At 46.4% G+C, this 18,434-nt stretch overlaps 1 protein-coding gene and 1 pseudogene across 2 annotated transcripts; both read left to right on the forward strand.

Moving 5' to 3' along the window:
* The first annotated feature begins 9,282 nt into the window (after window positions 1–9,282).
* LOC100895257 (uncharacterized) lies at window positions 9,283–13,077 on the forward strand (annotated as a pseudogene). The gene is made up of 2 exons (XR_013534776.1): window positions 9,283–10,012; window positions 12,592–13,077. The product of XR_013534776.1 is annotated as an uncharacterized LOC100895257 (transcript).
* On the forward strand, window positions 13,075–17,626 carry LOC100895287 (uncharacterized; the record flags this gene model as incomplete). The annotated part of the gene is made up of 2 exons (XM_054254661.2): window positions 13,075–13,838; window positions 16,301–17,626. A coding segment is annotated over one exon (645 nt), but the record flags the coding sequence as incomplete, so codon positions are not given.
* Between the last annotated feature and the right edge of the window lie 808 nt (window positions 17,627–18,434).

An 18,434-nucleotide genomic window follows, 5' to 3' on the forward strand; every position in this document is an offset into this window, starting at 1 on the left:
CATGGTGTGAGGTAGGAACGAGCTTGCTCTCGGGGCCACCCCTAGATACGGCCACTTTTCCTGGCCACTCACATTTGCTCCGGGCTGCAGGTGTGAGTTGCCACCTTTCTCTCCTGTGTGCTCCCAGCCCAGCAGCTGTCCTGGGCAGGGCGAATGTGCTCCCAGTGTCTGCATATTCCCCCGCCCCCTTTATTTTTGAGACGGAGTTTCAGTCTTGTTGCCCAGGCTTGCCCTGCTATGATCTAGATTCTCAGCAGCCCCCACAAAACCAGGCCTCTGATAGGGCACACATGCGAGTGTCCACACCATGCTCAGGCCTGGCCCCGCCCAGCCTTCTAGTGTAACTTGCTCTCACACACCCACCCCACTGATTCTTCCTCCCTGTGAGTCACTCGTTCTGCTTTTTCAACTTCACCCTGTGCTAAGTCTCTTCAGCTTCTGGGATGCTCCTGGGTCTTTAGGAGAGCCTCAACAGGACCAAGCTGTTTCTCTAAGAACACTTAACAATATGATGAACAAAACTGTTTTTTAGGCTGCATATGGTGGCTCATGATGCCTGTAATCTTAGCATTTTGGGAGTCCAAGGCAGGCGGATGATCACCCGAGGTCAGGAGTTCAAGACCAGCCTGGCCAACATGGCAAAACCCTGTCTCTACTAAAAATACAAAAATTAGCTGGGCATGGTGGGCACATGCCTGTAGTTCCAGCTACTCAGGAGGCTGATGTGGAAGGATTGCTTGAACCTGGGAAGCGAAGGTTGCAGTGAGCAGAGACTGCACCACTGCACTCCAGCCTGGGCGACAGAAAAAGCCTCTGTCTCAAAACAGAAAAAAAAAAAAAAAATGAAAAAACTCTGTTTTTAACAGATGCAAGAGAGTATCTACTGTATAATTTATTTGCATGAAATTCAAGAATAGGCAAAACGAATCTGTGGTGGCAGAGATCAGATCTCCTATGAGGGTGAGGATTTTTAGGAAAGGGGCACTTTCTGGGTGATAGGAATGTTTGCTATATCAACTGGTCTGTTGGTTACACAGGTAAACACATTTGTCAAAACTCAGCTAACAGCTGGGCATGGTGGCTGATGCCTATAATCCCAGCACTTTGGAAGGCTGAGGGGAAAGGATTGCTTCAGCCCAAGAGTTTGAGACCAGCCTGGGAAATATGGCAAGACCCCATCTCTACAAAAAATACAAATAGCAGATGCAGTAGTGCACACGTGTGGTTCTAGCTACTTGGGATGCTGAGGCAGGAGAACTGCTTGAGCCCAGGAGGTCAAGGCTGCAGTGAGCCGTGATGGTGCCACTGCACTCCAACCCCAGCAACAGTGAGACCCTGTCTCAAAAACAAAACAAAATGAGAAAACTCTCCTAACTAAATTCTTAAGATCTGTGCATTTCACTTTTTATAAATTTAACCTAAATAGGAATAAGAACTATATAATAGGGTTTTTTTTTTCATTTTTATTTTATATTGGGGTTTTAAATACTATCTTGAAGGTAGCTATCAGTCCATCCATTATCTCTCTTCAGCTTTGAGAGCCCCCGGACATTTTCCCTAAAATAATGATTATCTTTCTCACTCATGTGTTCATTCATTTACTCACCATATTTACTGGACACCTACTTGGCATGAGGTCTCAAGGAACTGGGGCAACAAGGATGACCCTGTAGGTCACAGTTTGGTGAGGGAGACAGAGACGTTACAGGACAACACATCAAGTAGCATGAATGAAAGCACCACAAGAGGAAATGTCTAACTTGACGAGGGGAGGAGAGGCTGCCTCGCATAGAAGGTGACGTTGGGATTCTGAGGAGTTAGCAGGCATTTACAAGGAGCAGAAGAGGAAATGCCAGGCAGGCGAATCGCTTGTGCAAGACCGGGCGGGGCACGGCCAGTGAAGGTCAGAAGACCTGTGGGGCTGGAGAGCACAGCAGAGGGAGCTGGGACTGGGGGCTCATGCGTGCCACCCCAACATGGCCAGCTTTCATCCTTTAACAGCACAAAGCCAACAGATTCTTTTTTTTTTTTTTTTGAGACGAAGTCTTGCTCCAGAGTGCAGTGGTGCAAACTCGGCTCACTGTAGCCTTCACCTCCTGGGTTCAAGCAATTCTCCTGCCTCAGCCTCCTGAGTAGCTGGGACTACAGGTGCGCACCACCACAACTGGCTAACTTTTTGTATTTTTAGTACCGATGGGGTTTACCACATTTGCCAGGCTGGTCTCGAACTCCTGACCTTGTGATCTGCCTGCCTTGGCCTCCCAAAGTGCTGGGATTAGAGGCATGAGGCACCGGACCCAGCTGCCAACAGATTATTTTAAGGTGAAGTGGGACACAATTTTCTCCCAAATAAGAACACTTCAATCAGCTGAGTGAATAGAAAACAGAGGCTGGAAACCAGCAAAAAGATTATTGTAATGTCCCAGCAAAGAAAGCAAATAAACAATTCCAAGACCACAAACATGGAAATGATAATCAAAAAAACAAGTGGAGGGTGGGCCGCAGTAGCTCTTGCCTGTAGTTCCAGCACTTTGGGACGCCAAGATGGGAAGATTGCTTGAGCCCAGGAGTTTAAGACCAGCCTGGACAACAGGGTGAGACTCTGTTTCTACAAAAAGTTAAAAAATTAGCCAGGCATGGTGGTGTATGCCTGCAGTCCCAGCTGAGGTGGGAGGATGACTGAAGCCCAGGAGGATGAGGCTTCAGTGATTGTGCCACTGCACTCCAGCCTGGGTAACAGAGTGAGACCCCGTCTCAGAAAAAAAAAAGGAGAAGAAATGTGGATTTCAAGAGATTTCTGCCTAGCACTTAAAAAAAAACAACAATCCTTCCCCGGCCAGGCATAGTGGCTCACACCTGTAATCCCAGCACTTTGGGAGGCTGAGGTGGGTGGAACACGAGGTCAGGAGTTCAAAACCAGCCTGATCAACATGGTGAAACCCCGTCTCTAATAAAAATACAAAATTAGCCAGGCATGGTGATGCGTGCTTGTAATCCCGCCTACTCAGGAGACTGAGGCAGGAGAATTGCTTGAACCCAGGAGGCAGAGGTTGCAGTGAGCCAAGATCACGCCACTGCACTTCAGCCTGTGCAACAGAGTGAGACTTCGTCTCAAAAAAAAAAAAAAAATCCCTCCCCAACTCCCGAATTTATGGTGAATTTTATTAAGAATCCTGTTTTAGGGAGGTCTTCATCTAACAAGCTCTAAGCAAATTTCTTAAAACTAATTCATCAAATGACTAATTCTTTGAAATTTTTTATTTTCTTTTTTTTTTTTGAGACAGAGTTTCGCTCTTGTTACCCAGGCTGGAGTGCAATGGCGCAATCTCGGCTCACCGCAACCTCCGCCCCCTGGGTTCAGGCAATTCTCCTGCCTCAGCCTCCTGAGTAGCTGGGATTACAGGCACGCACCACCGTGCCCAGCTAATTTTTTGTAATTTTTAGTAGAGACGGGGTTTCACCATGTTGACCAGGATGGTCTCGATCTGTTGACCTCGTGATCCACCCGCCTCGGCCTCCCAAAGTGCTGGGATTACAGGCTTGAGCCACCGCGCCTGGCCAATTTTTTATTTTCTTTAAATCACATTCGATGTGACTCCCTCCTGCTGCAGGCTGGAGGCTGGGAGACAGAGGGAGACTGGGGAATGTCTTCTTGATTGTAGCCTCTTTTCTAGTTAAGAACATACTCAAGATAACCATTTATTTATAACAATTTTCACATGAAAGACTTTATTCAAAAATATATGCAAGAAAAATTATTTATTCTTGACTGTGATGAATAATTGCAAATATTATTCCTATGAATTAATATATAAATTATATCCAAAACTGTCAGGCTACAGACCATAGGATTCCCTTCATATGACATTCTGGAAATGGCAAAATTATAGGGAAAGAAACAAGACCCATATTGCCAGGGTTTGGGAGTTGGGAGAAGGGTTGACTATAAAGGAACAGCATGGAGGGAGATTGAGAATGATGAAGGGATACATTGTGTTGAATACATGACTCTGTCATTTATCAAAATCCATACAAGTGTACACTATAAAAAGTGATTTTTACAGTATGGAAATTCATCAAATCAACCAGGATGTAGAGGGAAAGACGGAATGGAGACTCTGACAAATCACTCAGGTAAGCACAGTGAAGTGGGTGAAGAAGGAGCTGGCCTAAGTAACTTTGAAGAACTGTGTTTTGCGTCAGGCATAGTGGCTCATGCCTGTAATCCTAGCACTTTGGGAGGCCAAAGCAGGAGGCTTGTTTGAGTTCAGGAGTTTGAGATCAGCCTGGGCAACATAGCGAGACCCCCACCTCTACAAAAAATGTTTAAAATTAGCCGGGCATCATGGTGCGACTGCAGTCCTAGCTACTCCGGAGGCTGAGGTGGGAGGATTGCTTGAGTCCACGTCAAGGCTGCAGCGCCACTGCTCTCCAGACTGGGTGGCAGAGCAAGACCCTGTCTCAAATTTAACAAAAGAAAAAGAAAAAGAAAACCTGTGTACTTACCATAAAACTAAAGACAAAAAAACAAAAATACATGAACTCTGTACTGTAGTTGGTAAACTCGTTTCTGATGAGGGGATGAATTAGCAGTTCTGAAACCACTATTTGTATATTAGGGTTGAAAAAATAAGTAAAAAATACATTTATAGATATTCATAGCCATGTCAGAGAAAGGAGTTACAAATAAAGAAGAGAGAGACTAGAATGAACCCACGTTGCTGGATCGAGCTTGCGTTTAACACACAGGTTGAGCAACCCTCATCTAAAAATCTAGAATGTTCCCAAATCCAAAACTTACTGAGCACCAACATGATACCACAAGTCAACGTACACAAACTTTGTTTCATGCACAAAATTATTTAAAATATTGCATAAAGTTACCTTCAGGCTACATGTATGTACAAGGTATAAATACATAAATAAATTTCATGATTGAACTTGGGTCTCATCCCCAAGATATCTCATTGCATATATACAAATAATCTGAAATCCAAGAAATCCAAAATCCAAAACACTTATGGTCTCAAGCATTTCAGATAAGGGATTCAACCTGTATATATAGACAGATAATTACAGAAATAAATACAGATGTGTTTATGCATGAGTTAGTATACGTACATATATTTCCTAAATCTAACTTCTGTGGGGGCAAGAAGCAGTGACACCCATTATGAATGAGCACACCTAGTACCCAAATTGTGGTTTCTATATATTATTCTCTTATACAAAGAGGAGCCAGAGCTCTGCAGAGAAATAGTGGATTCCAGGGCCTGGATGGAGAAAATACAAAATAAGCATGAAGCATCTTGTAATACCAGAATGCAAGAAAGTGTTTTAAACAGGGATGGGCCAGGCATGGTGGCTCACACCTGTAATCCCAGCACTTTGGGAGGCTGAGGCAGGTGGATCACGAGGTCAGGAGATCGAGACCATCTTTGCCAACATGGTGAAACCCCATCTCTATATAAAAAAAAAATAAGTAAATAAATAAAAATAAAAATAAAATAAAAAGGATGGAGACTAGGCATGGAGGCATGGTGACTCTCACCTGTAATCCCAGCTCTTTGGGAGGCTGAGACAGGTGGATCACGAGGTCAAGAGATCGAGACCATCCTGGCCAACATGGTGAAACCCCGCCTCTACTAAAAATACAAAAATTAGCTGGGCACGGTGGTGCGAGTCTGTAGTCCCAGCTACTCTGGAGGCTGAGGCAGGAGAATCACTTGAACCTGGGGGGCAGAGGTTTCAGTGAACTGAGATCATGCCACTGCACTGCAGCCTGGCAACAGGGTGAGACTCCATCTTTAAAAAAGGGGGGAGAGAGGATAGAGAGGTGGGGAACAGGGGTTTGAGCCTGTAATCTCAGCACTTTGGGAAGCCAAAGCAAGTGTATTGCTTGAGCCCAGGAGTTTTAGACCAGCTTGAGCAATATGACAAAACAGTGTCTTTACCAAAAAAAAAAAATTATCTGGGTGTGGTGGTGCACACCTGTTGCCCCATCTACTCTGAAGGCTGTGGTGGGAGGATTAGTTGAGCTCAGGAGATGGAGATTACAGTGAGTCAAGACTGCACCACTGACCTCTAGCATGAGCAACAGAGTGAGACCTTAACTCAAGAAAACAACAACAACAAAAGACAAAAAAATAGGAATGGAGAGATTAACTGGGTGGGCTGGTGCACGCCTGTAGTCCTAGCGACTTGTAGGAGGTTGAGGCAGGAGGATCGCTTGAGCCCAGGAGTTTGAGGCTGTATGATGGTGTCACTGCAATTCAGCCTGGGCAACACAGTGAAGTCCTGCCTCAAAAAAACAAAACAAAACAAAACGAAACAAAAGGATGGAGGATATTAAAAAGGCACTGGAGCCCATCCGAAAGAGCTCCCAGTGGCGAAAGTTTGAGCAACAAAACAAATAGTGATAATATTGGATCATAACTCACAGAACAAAGTAAACATTTGAGTCCACACTGATATAAACAAATCATTGAATACATAAGATGGGGAGAGGGCACAACTTTTTCTTACAGAGGAATTTCAATTAATAAATGTAGAAGGAATCTAATCGATCACCATTAGAAGCCCATAGTAATAGTTGCACCGATGGATGCTAAAATTAGTAGGAGAAAGTTGAAGCAAGAACAGAATATTTTCATAGTCTAAAATAATTCCCCCAAATATTTAGTAATTACAAAGGGGAAAATAGTAACTTTCCAGTGGAGAATCCTGTCTGATGCCACCTTAACCAGTGACCAGGGGGAACACCCCCGTAATAAGTCATGTTGACGTCATGTGCTCTCTGATAAGCTGTACTGAGAAGGGTGCCTCACCTCTGTGATGTCCTTCCCGCTAGCTTGTAGCCTCCACTTACTCATAAGGAAATCAGGCAAACCAAAGGTGTGGAACATTGTGTAAAATATCTGATCAGGGTCCCAGCCCAGTGGCTCACGTCTATAATTTCAGCACTTTGGGAGGCCAAGGCAGGTGTTCAAGACCAGCCTGGCCAACATGGTGAAACCCCATCTCTACTAAATATATAAAAAATAGCTGGGCATGGTGATGTATGTCTGTAATTTCAGCTACTCGGGAGGCTGAGGCAGGAGAATAGTTTGCACCTGGGAGGTGGAGGTTGCAGTGACCCAAGGTTGAGGCACTGCACTCCAGCCTGGGCAACAGAGCGAGACTCCATCTAAAAAAAAAGAATCTGACCAGGACTCCAAAAATGTCAACATCATGAAAGAGAAAGAAAGACAAAGCTTAGAGGAGCCTAAGGAGACCGGACTAATCAATGCTGTGTGGAATCCTCATTGGATCCTGGAACAGAGAAAGAGCATTCATGGAAAAGCATGTGACATCTGAGTCAATTCCATAGTTTAGTTAATAGTATTGTACTAGGACAGGCACGGTGGCTCACGCCTATAATCCCAGCACTTTGGGAGGCGGAGGTGGGCGGATCACCTGAGGTCAGGAGTTGGAGATCAGCCTAACCAACATGGAGAAACCCCATCTCTACTAAAAGTACAAAATTAGCCGGGCGTGGTGGCTAATGACTGTAATTCCAGCTACTCGGGAGGCTGAGGCAGGAGAATTGTTTGAACCCAGGAGGCAGAGGTTGCAGTGAGCTGAGATCACCTCATTGTGCTCCAGCCTGGGCAACAAGAGTGAAACTCCATCTCAAAAGAAAAAGAAAAAAGAAAAAAATAGTATTGTACCAAAATAACTTCTTAGCTTCTGTAACTGTGTATATAGTTTCCCAGTTTCTATAAATATAATTGTACTATTGACATGAGGAAAAATTGGGGGAAGAATATATGAGAACTCTCTGTTTTTGTAATACTCTGTAAGTCTAAAATTATCTCAAAATGAAGTTTTAGAAGTTCTAAAACAACACCAAACCAAAAAAATCTTATACAACTGACATGAAAAAGGGTGAATTTTATCATATGCAAACTATACCTCTAGACTTAGAAAATAATATATTTTCCTTACTATACTCTTTTGAAATCTATTCATCAGTTATACTAGATATATATGAATAGTTTTGAATGTGTTTAAATACTATGTTTGAAAATGTTGCTGGACAATGTGGCTCACACCTGTAATCCCAGCACTTTGGGAAGTTGACAAGGGAGGATCTCTTGAGCTCAGGAGTTCGAGACCAGCCTAGGCAACATAGTGAGACCTTGTCTCTACTAAAAATTTAAAAAATAATAATCAGCTGGGCATGGTGGTGCATGCACGTAGTCCCAGCTACTTGGGAGGCTAAGGTGGGAGGATCACTTGAGTCTGGGAGATCGAGGCTGCAGTGAGCCGTGATAGCACCACTGCATTCCATTTTGGGCAATACAGCAAGAATCTGTCTAAAAAAAAAAAAGAAAGAAAGAAAGAAGGAAAAGAAAAAGAAAATACATAATACATTCAAATAATACTGGTAGTTAACATAATCAATTAAATTTGGTAAACTGGCCATTTATTAAATTGATTTTCAGGAAATCAGCTGCCATCTAAGATGGGAACAGTTCCTTGCCCACCTGCAATTTCAAGCTCCTCTTTTAGTAAAGGAGGACACTGGGAAAGACAGCGGCCCCACAAATGGCGAGAGACATCTCTGAATGAAGATGGGAACAAACAATGATTTTCTAGAGAGTGATGGGCGAGGCTCGGATGAGGGTCAGAGAAGAGGGAAAAGATATGGGCATTCTCATTCAGGCCTGACCTCACCACAAGTGGACTGACTTTGTGCAGTGATATGGCTTGGCTGTGTTCCCATCCAAGTCTCAACTTGAATTGTAGCTCCCAGAATTACCAACCCCCACCCCCCCACCGTGTTGTGGGAGGGACACAGGGGAGGTAATTGAATTATCGGGGTGGTCATTCCGGAGCTATTCTCGTGATAGTGAGTAAGTCTCGAGATCTGGTGGGTTTGCCAGAGGGTTCTGATTTTGCTTCTTTCTCATTTTCTCTTGCCACCTCCCTGTAAGAAGTGCCTTTTTCCTCCCTCCATGATTCTGAGGCCTCCCCAGCCATGTGGAACTGCAAGTCCGATTAAATCTCTTTTTCTTCCCAGTCTCGAGTAACTCTTTATCAGCAGTGAAAACAGACTAATACATGCAGTAACTGAGAAAGCTTGCTGGGGTGAGGGCACTGCAGTAGGGGGAGCAAGGAGAGAGATCTGTGGGCTGGAGAGAAGCCAAGGAAGAGGATTTGGGGGTATGATTGAGAGAAGAGGCAGGTTTTAAGAGAGAGAGATTGGGTGTTTACGGCCCCCTCACGAGTGCTCCTCCCGTTCTGTTGGGGGACCTCCTCTTAGGTCCTTACCAAATGCCGTCTACTCTCTGACACCCAGCTCTCCTCTTGCCAAGCATCGTCCCCCAGGCAGGCCTGGCCTACGCCCTCCTTGGTCACCCTGACTTTACAGTGGCCACTTGTGGGAAGGAAGGCCGAGGCGCTCTGCGAGCACTGAGACATGAGACATCGGGTGGAGAATCGTTTCCAACAAGCCTCCGCATCAGAAAGAGGCGCAGTCATGCTGACAGGCTCAATCTACTGTGACTGCTGCACTCTGGGCTCTGGTCCAAAGCTGAGAGCCCCTTCCCCTCGCGACAGCCTCTTCTACCCTGCCCCGCCACTCCTGTGAGTGACAGGGGGTAATGGAGAAGCCGCTCCTCGCTGCAGGAGGGAAGACCCGGAGCCCGGCCTCCCTCGGTAGCGGCACATATAAACCCACAGCCGCTGTGCAGAAGGAGAAGGGCAGCGCAAAAGGCTGAGGAGGAGGGAGGAAAAGTGTCCTGGCGAGCACCGTGTGGATTCTCTGGGGATGAGAAGGCAGTTCCCAGCTACATCCCTCCTTCTACTGCCCCTGCTTCTCCAGATGTGTTCAGAACGGGCAGGGGAGTTAATTTTGGTGAGAAGGATGCAAAGGCTCCCAGGGCCTGGAGAGACGGAGTCACGGGCCCTGGAGAAGAAACCTCTTGGGACTCAGGCAGGCCCAATCCTGAGAGAAGGTACGGAATAGGTGAGTGAACCTTGGGAAGCTCCGGACACTGCTATTTTCCCTCAATCACCTGCTACAGGGAAGCAGGGAGTCCAGTGTCTTTCATATCCCCCCGCCCCCTTTATTTTTTGAGACGGAGTTTCATTCTTGTTGCCCAGGCTGAAGTGCAATGGCGTGATCCCGGCTAGCTGCAACCTCCACCTCCTTGGTTCAAATAGTTCTCCTAATTGAGCCTCACCAGTAGCTGGAATTACAGTCATGCGCCACCACACCCGGCTAATTTTGTGTTTTAGTAGAGACGGATTTCTCCATGTTGGTCAGGCTGTTCTTGAACTCCCGGCCTCAGGTGATCTGCCCGCCTCGGCCTCCCAAAGTGCTGGGATTACAGGTGTGAGCCACTGCGCCCATCCTATCCTGTCCCCTTTCAAGAAAATACTCTGCTTTTAATTGTGTACATTTTATTTAAGTTTCTTTGTTTCAACTTTACTTGAGAAAGGAAAGATTTGGCACTCCTGCAATCCAGCACTTTGGAGGCTGAGAAGGAGGGGGATCCTTTGAGCCCAGGAGTTTGAGACAAGCCTGGGCAACATAGTGAGACACCATCGCTGCAGAAAACAAAATCAGCCAGGCGAAGTGACGCATGCCTGTAGTCCTACCTACTCAGGAAGCTGAGGTGGGAGGATCACCTGAGGTCAAGACTGCAGTGAGCCGTGATTGCACTACTGAACTCCAGCCCGAGTCACAGAACAAGGCCCTGTCTCAAAAAAGAAAGAAAGAAAGAGAGAGAGAGAAAAAGAAAAAGAAAGAAAGAAAGACAAGACAAGACAGGACCAGGCTCAGTGGCTCACGCCTGTAATCCCAATACTTTGGGAGGCCCAGGTGGGTGGATCATCTGAGGTCTGGTGTTTGAGACTAGCCTGGCCAACATGGTGAAACCTGGTCTTTACTAAAAATACAAAAATTAACCAGGTGTGGTGGCACGCACCTGTAAATCCCAGCTACTTGGGAGTCTGAGGCAGGAGAATCACTTGAACCTGGGAGGTGGAGGTTGCAATAAGCAGAGATCACGCTATTGCACCCCAGCCTGGGCAACAGAGTGAGACTCCATCTGAAAAAAAAAAATTAGAGGAAGGAAGGAAGGAAGACTTGAATTCCATTAGAAAAACGTGGAACATCAGCAGCAGGGAGAAAGAGAACTAGATTTGGACAGAGTCCCAAAAGTTCAAAATTTATGCCATGTAGGCTACATGTATTCCTAAGAATAAATACTTTCAGCCCTGAAGGCTGCCTGTGGCAATGAGGGCTGGAGGTGAAGGGGATTCATCCCTCCTTTGTATTTACACCCAACTCATTGTTGCTGTCAGTCCAACTAGATCATACCCACATCCCTCATGACTCCTCCCCTAAACCTGCCCCCATACCAGCTTGAATCTTCTGTCTCCAAGCCTACCACATTATCCCCAGATCTGACCCAGAAGTTGTCTCATTTTTTTGTTCTTTTTTGTTGTTATTTTTCCTTTTTTTTTTTTGAGATGGAGTTTCGCTCTTGTTACCCAGGCTGGAGTGCAATGGCGCGATCTCGGCTCACCGCAACCTCCTCCTCCTGGGTTCAGGCAATTCTCCTGCCTCAGCCTCCCAAGTAGCTGGGATTATAAGCGCGCGCCACCATGCCCAGCTAATTTTTTGTATTTTTAGTAGAGACGGGGTTTCACCATGTTGACCAGGATGGTCTCGATCTCTTGACTTTGTGATCCACCCGCCTCGGCCTCCCAAAGTGCTGGGATTACAGGCGTGAGCCACCACGCCCGGCCTATTTTTCCTTTTTGAGATTGAGTTTCACTCTTGTCATCCAGGCTGGCGTGCAGTGGCATAAACTCTGCTCACTGCAACCTCCGCCTCCCAGGTTCAAGCGATTCTCCTGTCTCAGCCTCCCGAGTAGCTGGAACTACATGCACCTGCAACCATGCCTGGCTAATTTTTGTGTTTTTAGTAGAGATGGGGTTTCACCATGTTGACCAGACTGGTCTTGAACTCCTGACCTCAGGTGATCCACCCACCTCGGCCTCCCAAAGTGCCAGGATTACAGGCATGAGCCACCACACCCAGCCAGCTGTCTTATTTTTAATCATACAACAAGCATGACCTGAGTGTAATCTCTAACATGAACCACAGCTTCAGCCTCACTGGTTTGCCAAAACCCCAGGCACCATTGGATGAGAGGAGACACCTATGAACATGGAGTCAGAATAACCCAAATTGCTGAAACACCAGCTCAGAGAGCAGTGAGCTGAAGAGAATCAGGTTTAGGGTCCCATGGAAAGAGACCAGACCTGGAAAGGACAGAGTCAAAGCTGCGTGAGCAGGACTTCGAGGGCGTGGCTCAGCAAAGTTAATCCATATTGTAGTGCAAGAGGATTCTTTGTGGAATGTGTTTTACCGGAATTAAATGAAAAATGCCAAATGATCCCTAATTCAAACAAATCTAACCACATTACCTGGGGAGATGTGTCATTTGGATGTGAGGATAGTTATGAAAAATACTAAGCAGAGCAGATGAGGATAGGCCATGAACGATTCACTTCAATGAGGTTATTTTTTAGTAGGACTAAGCCAAAGCATTTCCACTAAGTACCCAGAGACCAGCCCTAAAGACTCAAGAACAAGAGAAAATTATATAACTGCAGATGGAAGGACCGCTAAGGACCACATCACTGCAGACCCAGGGACCACTGAGGACTCTGTCACTGCAGACCCATGGACCACCAAGGACTCTGTCACTGCAGACCCAGGGACCACCGAGGACCACATCACTGCAGACCCAGGGACCACCGAGGACCACGTCACTGCAGACCCATGGACCACCGAGGACTCCATCACTGCAGACCCAGGGACCACCGAGGACTCCATCACTGCAGACCCAGGGACCAGAGGACTCTGTCACTGCAGACCCATGAACCGCTGAGGACTCCGTCACTGCAGACCCATGGACCACCGAGGACCACGTCACTGCAGACCCAGGGACCATCGAGGACTCTGTCACTGCAGACCCAGGGACCACCGAGGACTCCGTCACTGAAGACTGAGGGACCACTGAGGACTCTGTCACTGCAGACCCGGGGACCACTGAGGACCACATCACTGCAGACCCGGGGACCACTGAGAACTCTGTCACTGCAGACCCGGGGACCACTGAGGACTCCGTCACTGCAGACCCAGGGACCACTGAGGACCACATCACTGCAGACCCGGGGACCACTGAGGACTCTGTCACTGCAGACCCAGGGACCACTGAGGACTCTGTCACTGCAGACCCAGGGACCACTGAGGAACACATCACTGCAGACCCGGGGACCACTGAGGACTCTGTCACTGCAGACCCAGGGACCACTGAGGACTCTGTCACTGCAGACCCAGGGACCACTGAGGACTCCGTCACTGCAGACCCAGGGACCACTGAGGACCACATCACTGCAGACCCGGGGACCACTGAGGACTCTGTCATTGCAGACCCGGGGACCACTGAGGACTCTGTCACTGCAGACCCAGGGACCACTGAGGAACACATCACTGCAGACCCAGGGACCACTGAGGACTCTGTCACTGCAGACCCGGGGACCACCAAGAATTCCATCAGTGCAGACTCAGGGACCACTGAGAACTACGTCACTGCAGGCTCTTGGACCACAGAAGATGAAACCACTAAACACGGTGACACTCACCTTCTGTGAACTACTTGAGTCACAGCAGTGAAACCTACCAGGCTCCTGACACCCATGGAAATTATCTCCATATCCCTGGCTGCAGCCACAGTCATGTTGCACTCTTTGTTGGACTGGGCTTCATTGTGGTGAGTATTTAGTCTGGGAATATTCAGGGCATCATGGGAACGAGGCCATGTGAGGATGAGGGGTGGGCATGGAGAGCTGAGGTACAGGGGTCCAAGAAATGGTCAGGCGTGAGGAAGCGTACATTGAGAGAGCTCTGCAAAGACTCCCAGAAAGACAGAGATGGAAAGAAAGGAAAAGAGCACCTGGCACAAAAGATGCAGAAAGCACTGGGGAGAGAGAAAGCTGTGAGACACAGAGGGAGGAGAGAAAGAAAAGAGAGGCTGAGCATGAGAAAGCAGACAGAGAGAAACATAAAAACACGAACATGGCAGGTCACAGTGGGAGTCAGAGCAAAGCATGAACCATTAGGTAGAGATGAATATAAAAAAGAAAATTTTCCTAAGAAGACAAGGAACTGGGCACCAGAGGAGTGGATGAATTAGAAACGTTCTGGACGGTCCACGCAGATCAGAAATTACATATTCTCGTGCTAATTATACCCACTCTGGAGTTCTGCAGAAGATTTTTTTAAACCAAAATTGTGTGGGTTTTTATGAGCACCACTACTCTATACTGAAGAGAGAGACAGTTTGTACCAGCTCCAAGAGGAGCTCTGAGTATTTTTCTGTCTCTGAGGGTCCCTGTTATTTCTACAAGAGGAGACAAAAGAATTCCCTGCCAACCCTGTATGTTTCATCTCGTGGGTGGAATCATCCCAAAAGCAGCAGCAGGGGAATTCCCACAGGGAGTGGCCCAAACCCTCCAGAGATGGGGCCAATTGAGATTCCAAAGAAAGAAGCCCAGATGTCAGGGTGATCAGTTCAAAGCATTTGTTACGGGAATTGCAGCAATCCTCCCCGCAGACAGTGAGGGGAAAGGGATGTTCTGTCTAGGTATGTCTGTAGCAAGGGGGTCAGGGTGTGGAGTTTATATGAGGGTTTAGGGAATTTGACTCAGGTCTGAGCCAGTTTCTTTCAATGTCTTGGGCAACAACCAAGATACCTTTATTAGTGCCTGGGAGTGTTCAAGGCCCTGGTTTGAGTTCAAGCCTGCTGGAGGAAACCTGCCGCTGGCCAGGGCACAGAATGGTCAAGGCGATCTGCGATTTTAGGTCAGGACTCAGAAAGGAAAGGAGGTGATCTGGGGAACCCCACATTGTGGCTGCCTCTCACTGACACTTGATCTAAAACCCAAGCCTTCCCCTTCTGGCCGGCTGCTTGACGGGGAAGGGCTGGTCGTTTTGGCCATCCTGACCTAAGGGTTAAGTGCATGTCGAAATTTTAACAAGTGGTGGCTTGCAGGATTAGCCAGCTCCAGCAGGTCATGAAAGCCTCGTTAATTCTTGCCGGTCACTGATGCCATTGTGCACTGACCCCTGCCCCAAGAGAAGGATCCACAGCTTTGGATCACTTTGTAAGTGTGAGTAAAGCTGAAAGTAATGCATGATACAGTTGAGGTGTTCACAATTAACTCTGCTAAAATGACACCATGAAACTAGAGCATTCTGAAGGATGCCGACAACAGGAAAATGGAATGAAATTGTCTATATGTACCTGACTCACGCGTGAGTCATATTCAGTATTCACCAGTAGAGGGAGGACCTTCTGGACTTCGCTGCTGTCATAAACAATTGGATTTCTGATCATGTGGCTCACCATGAAAAGTCAGACTCTCTTGTTCTAGATTGAAGGATGCTTTCCTTCCTCCAAACTAGGCATTGGCCCAGAGAAGTCACTAGCGTTAGCACCTTCTTAATTTCGTGTAGAGACTAAAAACAAGAGATGGCTCTGCTGGGCGCCGTGGCTCACGCCTGTAATCCCAGCGCTTTGGGAGGCCGAGGCAGGCAGATCATGAGGTCAGGAGTTCGAAACCAGCCTGGTCAACATGGTGAAACCCTGTCTCTACTAAAAATACAAAACTTAGCCAGGAATGGTGACACGCACCTGTAATCCTATCTACTCAGAAAGCTGAGGCAGGAGAATCGCTTGAACCCAGGAGGCGGAGGTTTCAGTGAGCCAAGATCGTACCACTGCACTATAGCCTGGGTGACAGAGTGAAACTTCATCTAAAGAAAAAAAGAGAGAGAGATGATTCAAAAGGCGTAGGATGTGGGAAGTAAGAGGAAAGTCTTTGCTCCCAAACTTGCTAAATTTTTTACTTTTAACCCAAAGAGTTTTAAAAATAAGAATTATATTACCATTCTCCCTAAGTTCCACTTATCAAAATGCTTTTTTCTTTAAATCTTAATGGTTTAAGGGTTTTTATTGTTTTGTTTTTATAGGCTTTTTCTCCCCGCTAAATGTTATGGACATTTTTGGAAGTATTGATGTCTAGTAGTCAGTGTCAGGATCTGAAGAAAACAGTGACCTCTAGAGGACTCACAGAGCCAGGGAAACGGGCTGGGCAGAAGTGATAGATTACAAACCACCAGGGTTAAGAGAGGAACGGAGTCTTAAAACCAAACCATTTTCTTCCTCCCTAGGCAGAGTGTTTCCTGGCACTGTTAAATCCATCCACCAAGGTTATTTATCATCCCCATGGCATGGACTAGAGTGCACCATGAAGAGGACCCCAGCAGTGACTACGGTGGGTTCTAGAAAAAGCAGACCCCATCCGCCTCTGCAGGACCATGCAGCGTGGTATGTGTCCTCAGGCCTGCACTCCTCTGCCCCGGTCAGGAGCCCTGGGAATAAACACTATCACATGAGGAAGGCAGCTGGCCTCTGGAATAATTACATGGAGGACACCCAGAAGGATGCCTATCCGCTCTGAGCATCTCCGAGCTCCGAGTTCTGCCTCACCTCGGTTACTTCCTCTGGACAATCATCTTTACCTATCTGCCAGGTTTCGAGGAATTACACACAGCTCAGATATAAAACATATTCATTAAGTCCAATCAAATCAAAAAGGAAATTTTGTGTTTCTGTCTGGGTTGTATCTCTACATTCATATATATATATATATATACATTTTAGATGGAGTTTTCTTTCACCCAGGCTGGAGTGAAGTAGTGTGATCTCAGCTCACTGCAACCTCTGCCCGCTGTGTTCAAGCGATTCTCCTGCCTCAGCCTCCTGAGTAACTAGGATTCTAATTTTTGTAGTTTTGGTAGAGATGGGGTTTCACCATGTTGGCCAGGCTGGTCCCGAACTCTTGACCTCAGGTGACGCACCCGCCTCTGTCTCCCAAAGTGCTAAGATTACAGACGTGAACCACCACACCCAGACTTAACAAAATATTTATTAATTGCCTAGCTTGGGTCAACACTCTATGTCGAAGTCTGTCTATCTCAGTCTACCTGTGAGCTGAAGGATAAAACTTATCTCTTAAGAGGACTATACCCGCGTCCCCCCACCACCCAGGTCAAAGGGTCACATTTACAGGATGTTGTTAACTGGTCATTCAGCAAGTATGTATGAGCACCTTGCAGGACTGGCCCTGCCACCATAGCAAATAAATGAGTCTCATCCCAGTCGCGGTGTGAAATGAGGACATGAAATCCTGCCCTGACCTCTGACTAAGAGAAAAGCCCTGCCTGATAGAAGGAGGGACTTGTCCTTCCTTACTGTGAATGCACCATATTCATGCACCTATGGATGATGGCTAAGACCACAGACAAGGCCGGGCATTGGATATAACAGCTCTGTGACGAGTTCAGGACAAAAAGCAAAAGATCAAAGATATTTGAAGACAATTATTACTACTGATGCCACTACAAGCAGCATCACCATCGCTGTTAAATAATGGAATTGTAGTATTATGATACAGAGTCAGAAATGCAGAATAATAAATTAAAATATTTCAATCCAGTTTGTCTGTTTCCAAAATGTATACAGCATCTGTTAATCATCCAGGCATTGCAGCTACAAGTTGGATAAGATTCAAACTGCTTACCAGATAGTTCTCAAGTCAGACAGATACTGATCATTTTTATATGATATGACAAGTGACACGATTGGCCCATAAGTGCAGGGGACACCTAGAAACTAAAAGGACTCAGAGCTTCATCATCATGTAGCTGGCTATCTGTAGAGTAAGTCCTAACTTCTCAGAACCTCCTTTTCAATTTTTCAAGTGAAAAGTTGAATTGATTAATTAATATTAAACTAATATTTCCAAGAATTATGTGATAAACTCCTTTAAAGGAAAAGTTTGTTTGTTTTGAGACAGAGTCTCACTCTGTTGCCCAGGCTGGAGTGCAGTGGTGTGATCTCAGCTCACTGCAACCTCTGCCTCCTGGGTTCAAGTGATTCTCATGCCTTGGCCTCTGAGTAGCTGAGATTACAGGCACCTGCCACCCTGCTCAGCTAATTTTTGTATTTTTAGTAGACATGAGGTTTCACCATGTTGCCCAGGCTGGTCTTGAACTCCTGACCTCAGATGATCCACCCACCTTGGCCTCCCAAAATGCTGGGATTACAGGTGTGGGCCACTGTGCCTGGCCAGAAAAGAGATTTTTTTGAGAACTCATCATGTTGGCTTAAACTATTTATATTAAATTATGTAAATATATATGAAGCAGAAAATAAACTCCTTATGCTTATAACTCTACTGTTCCAATTACAGCAGTAGTTAATGTAATGCGTGATATTCCTTTACTGAAGAATTCTTTGCTC

Source organism: Callithrix jacchus, chromosome 4 (assembly GCF_049354715.1).
Source record: "Callithrix jacchus isolate 240 chromosome 4, calJac240_pri, whole genome shotgun sequence".
NCBI lineage: Eukaryota > Metazoa > Chordata > Mammalia > Primates > Cebidae > Callithrix > Callithrix jacchus.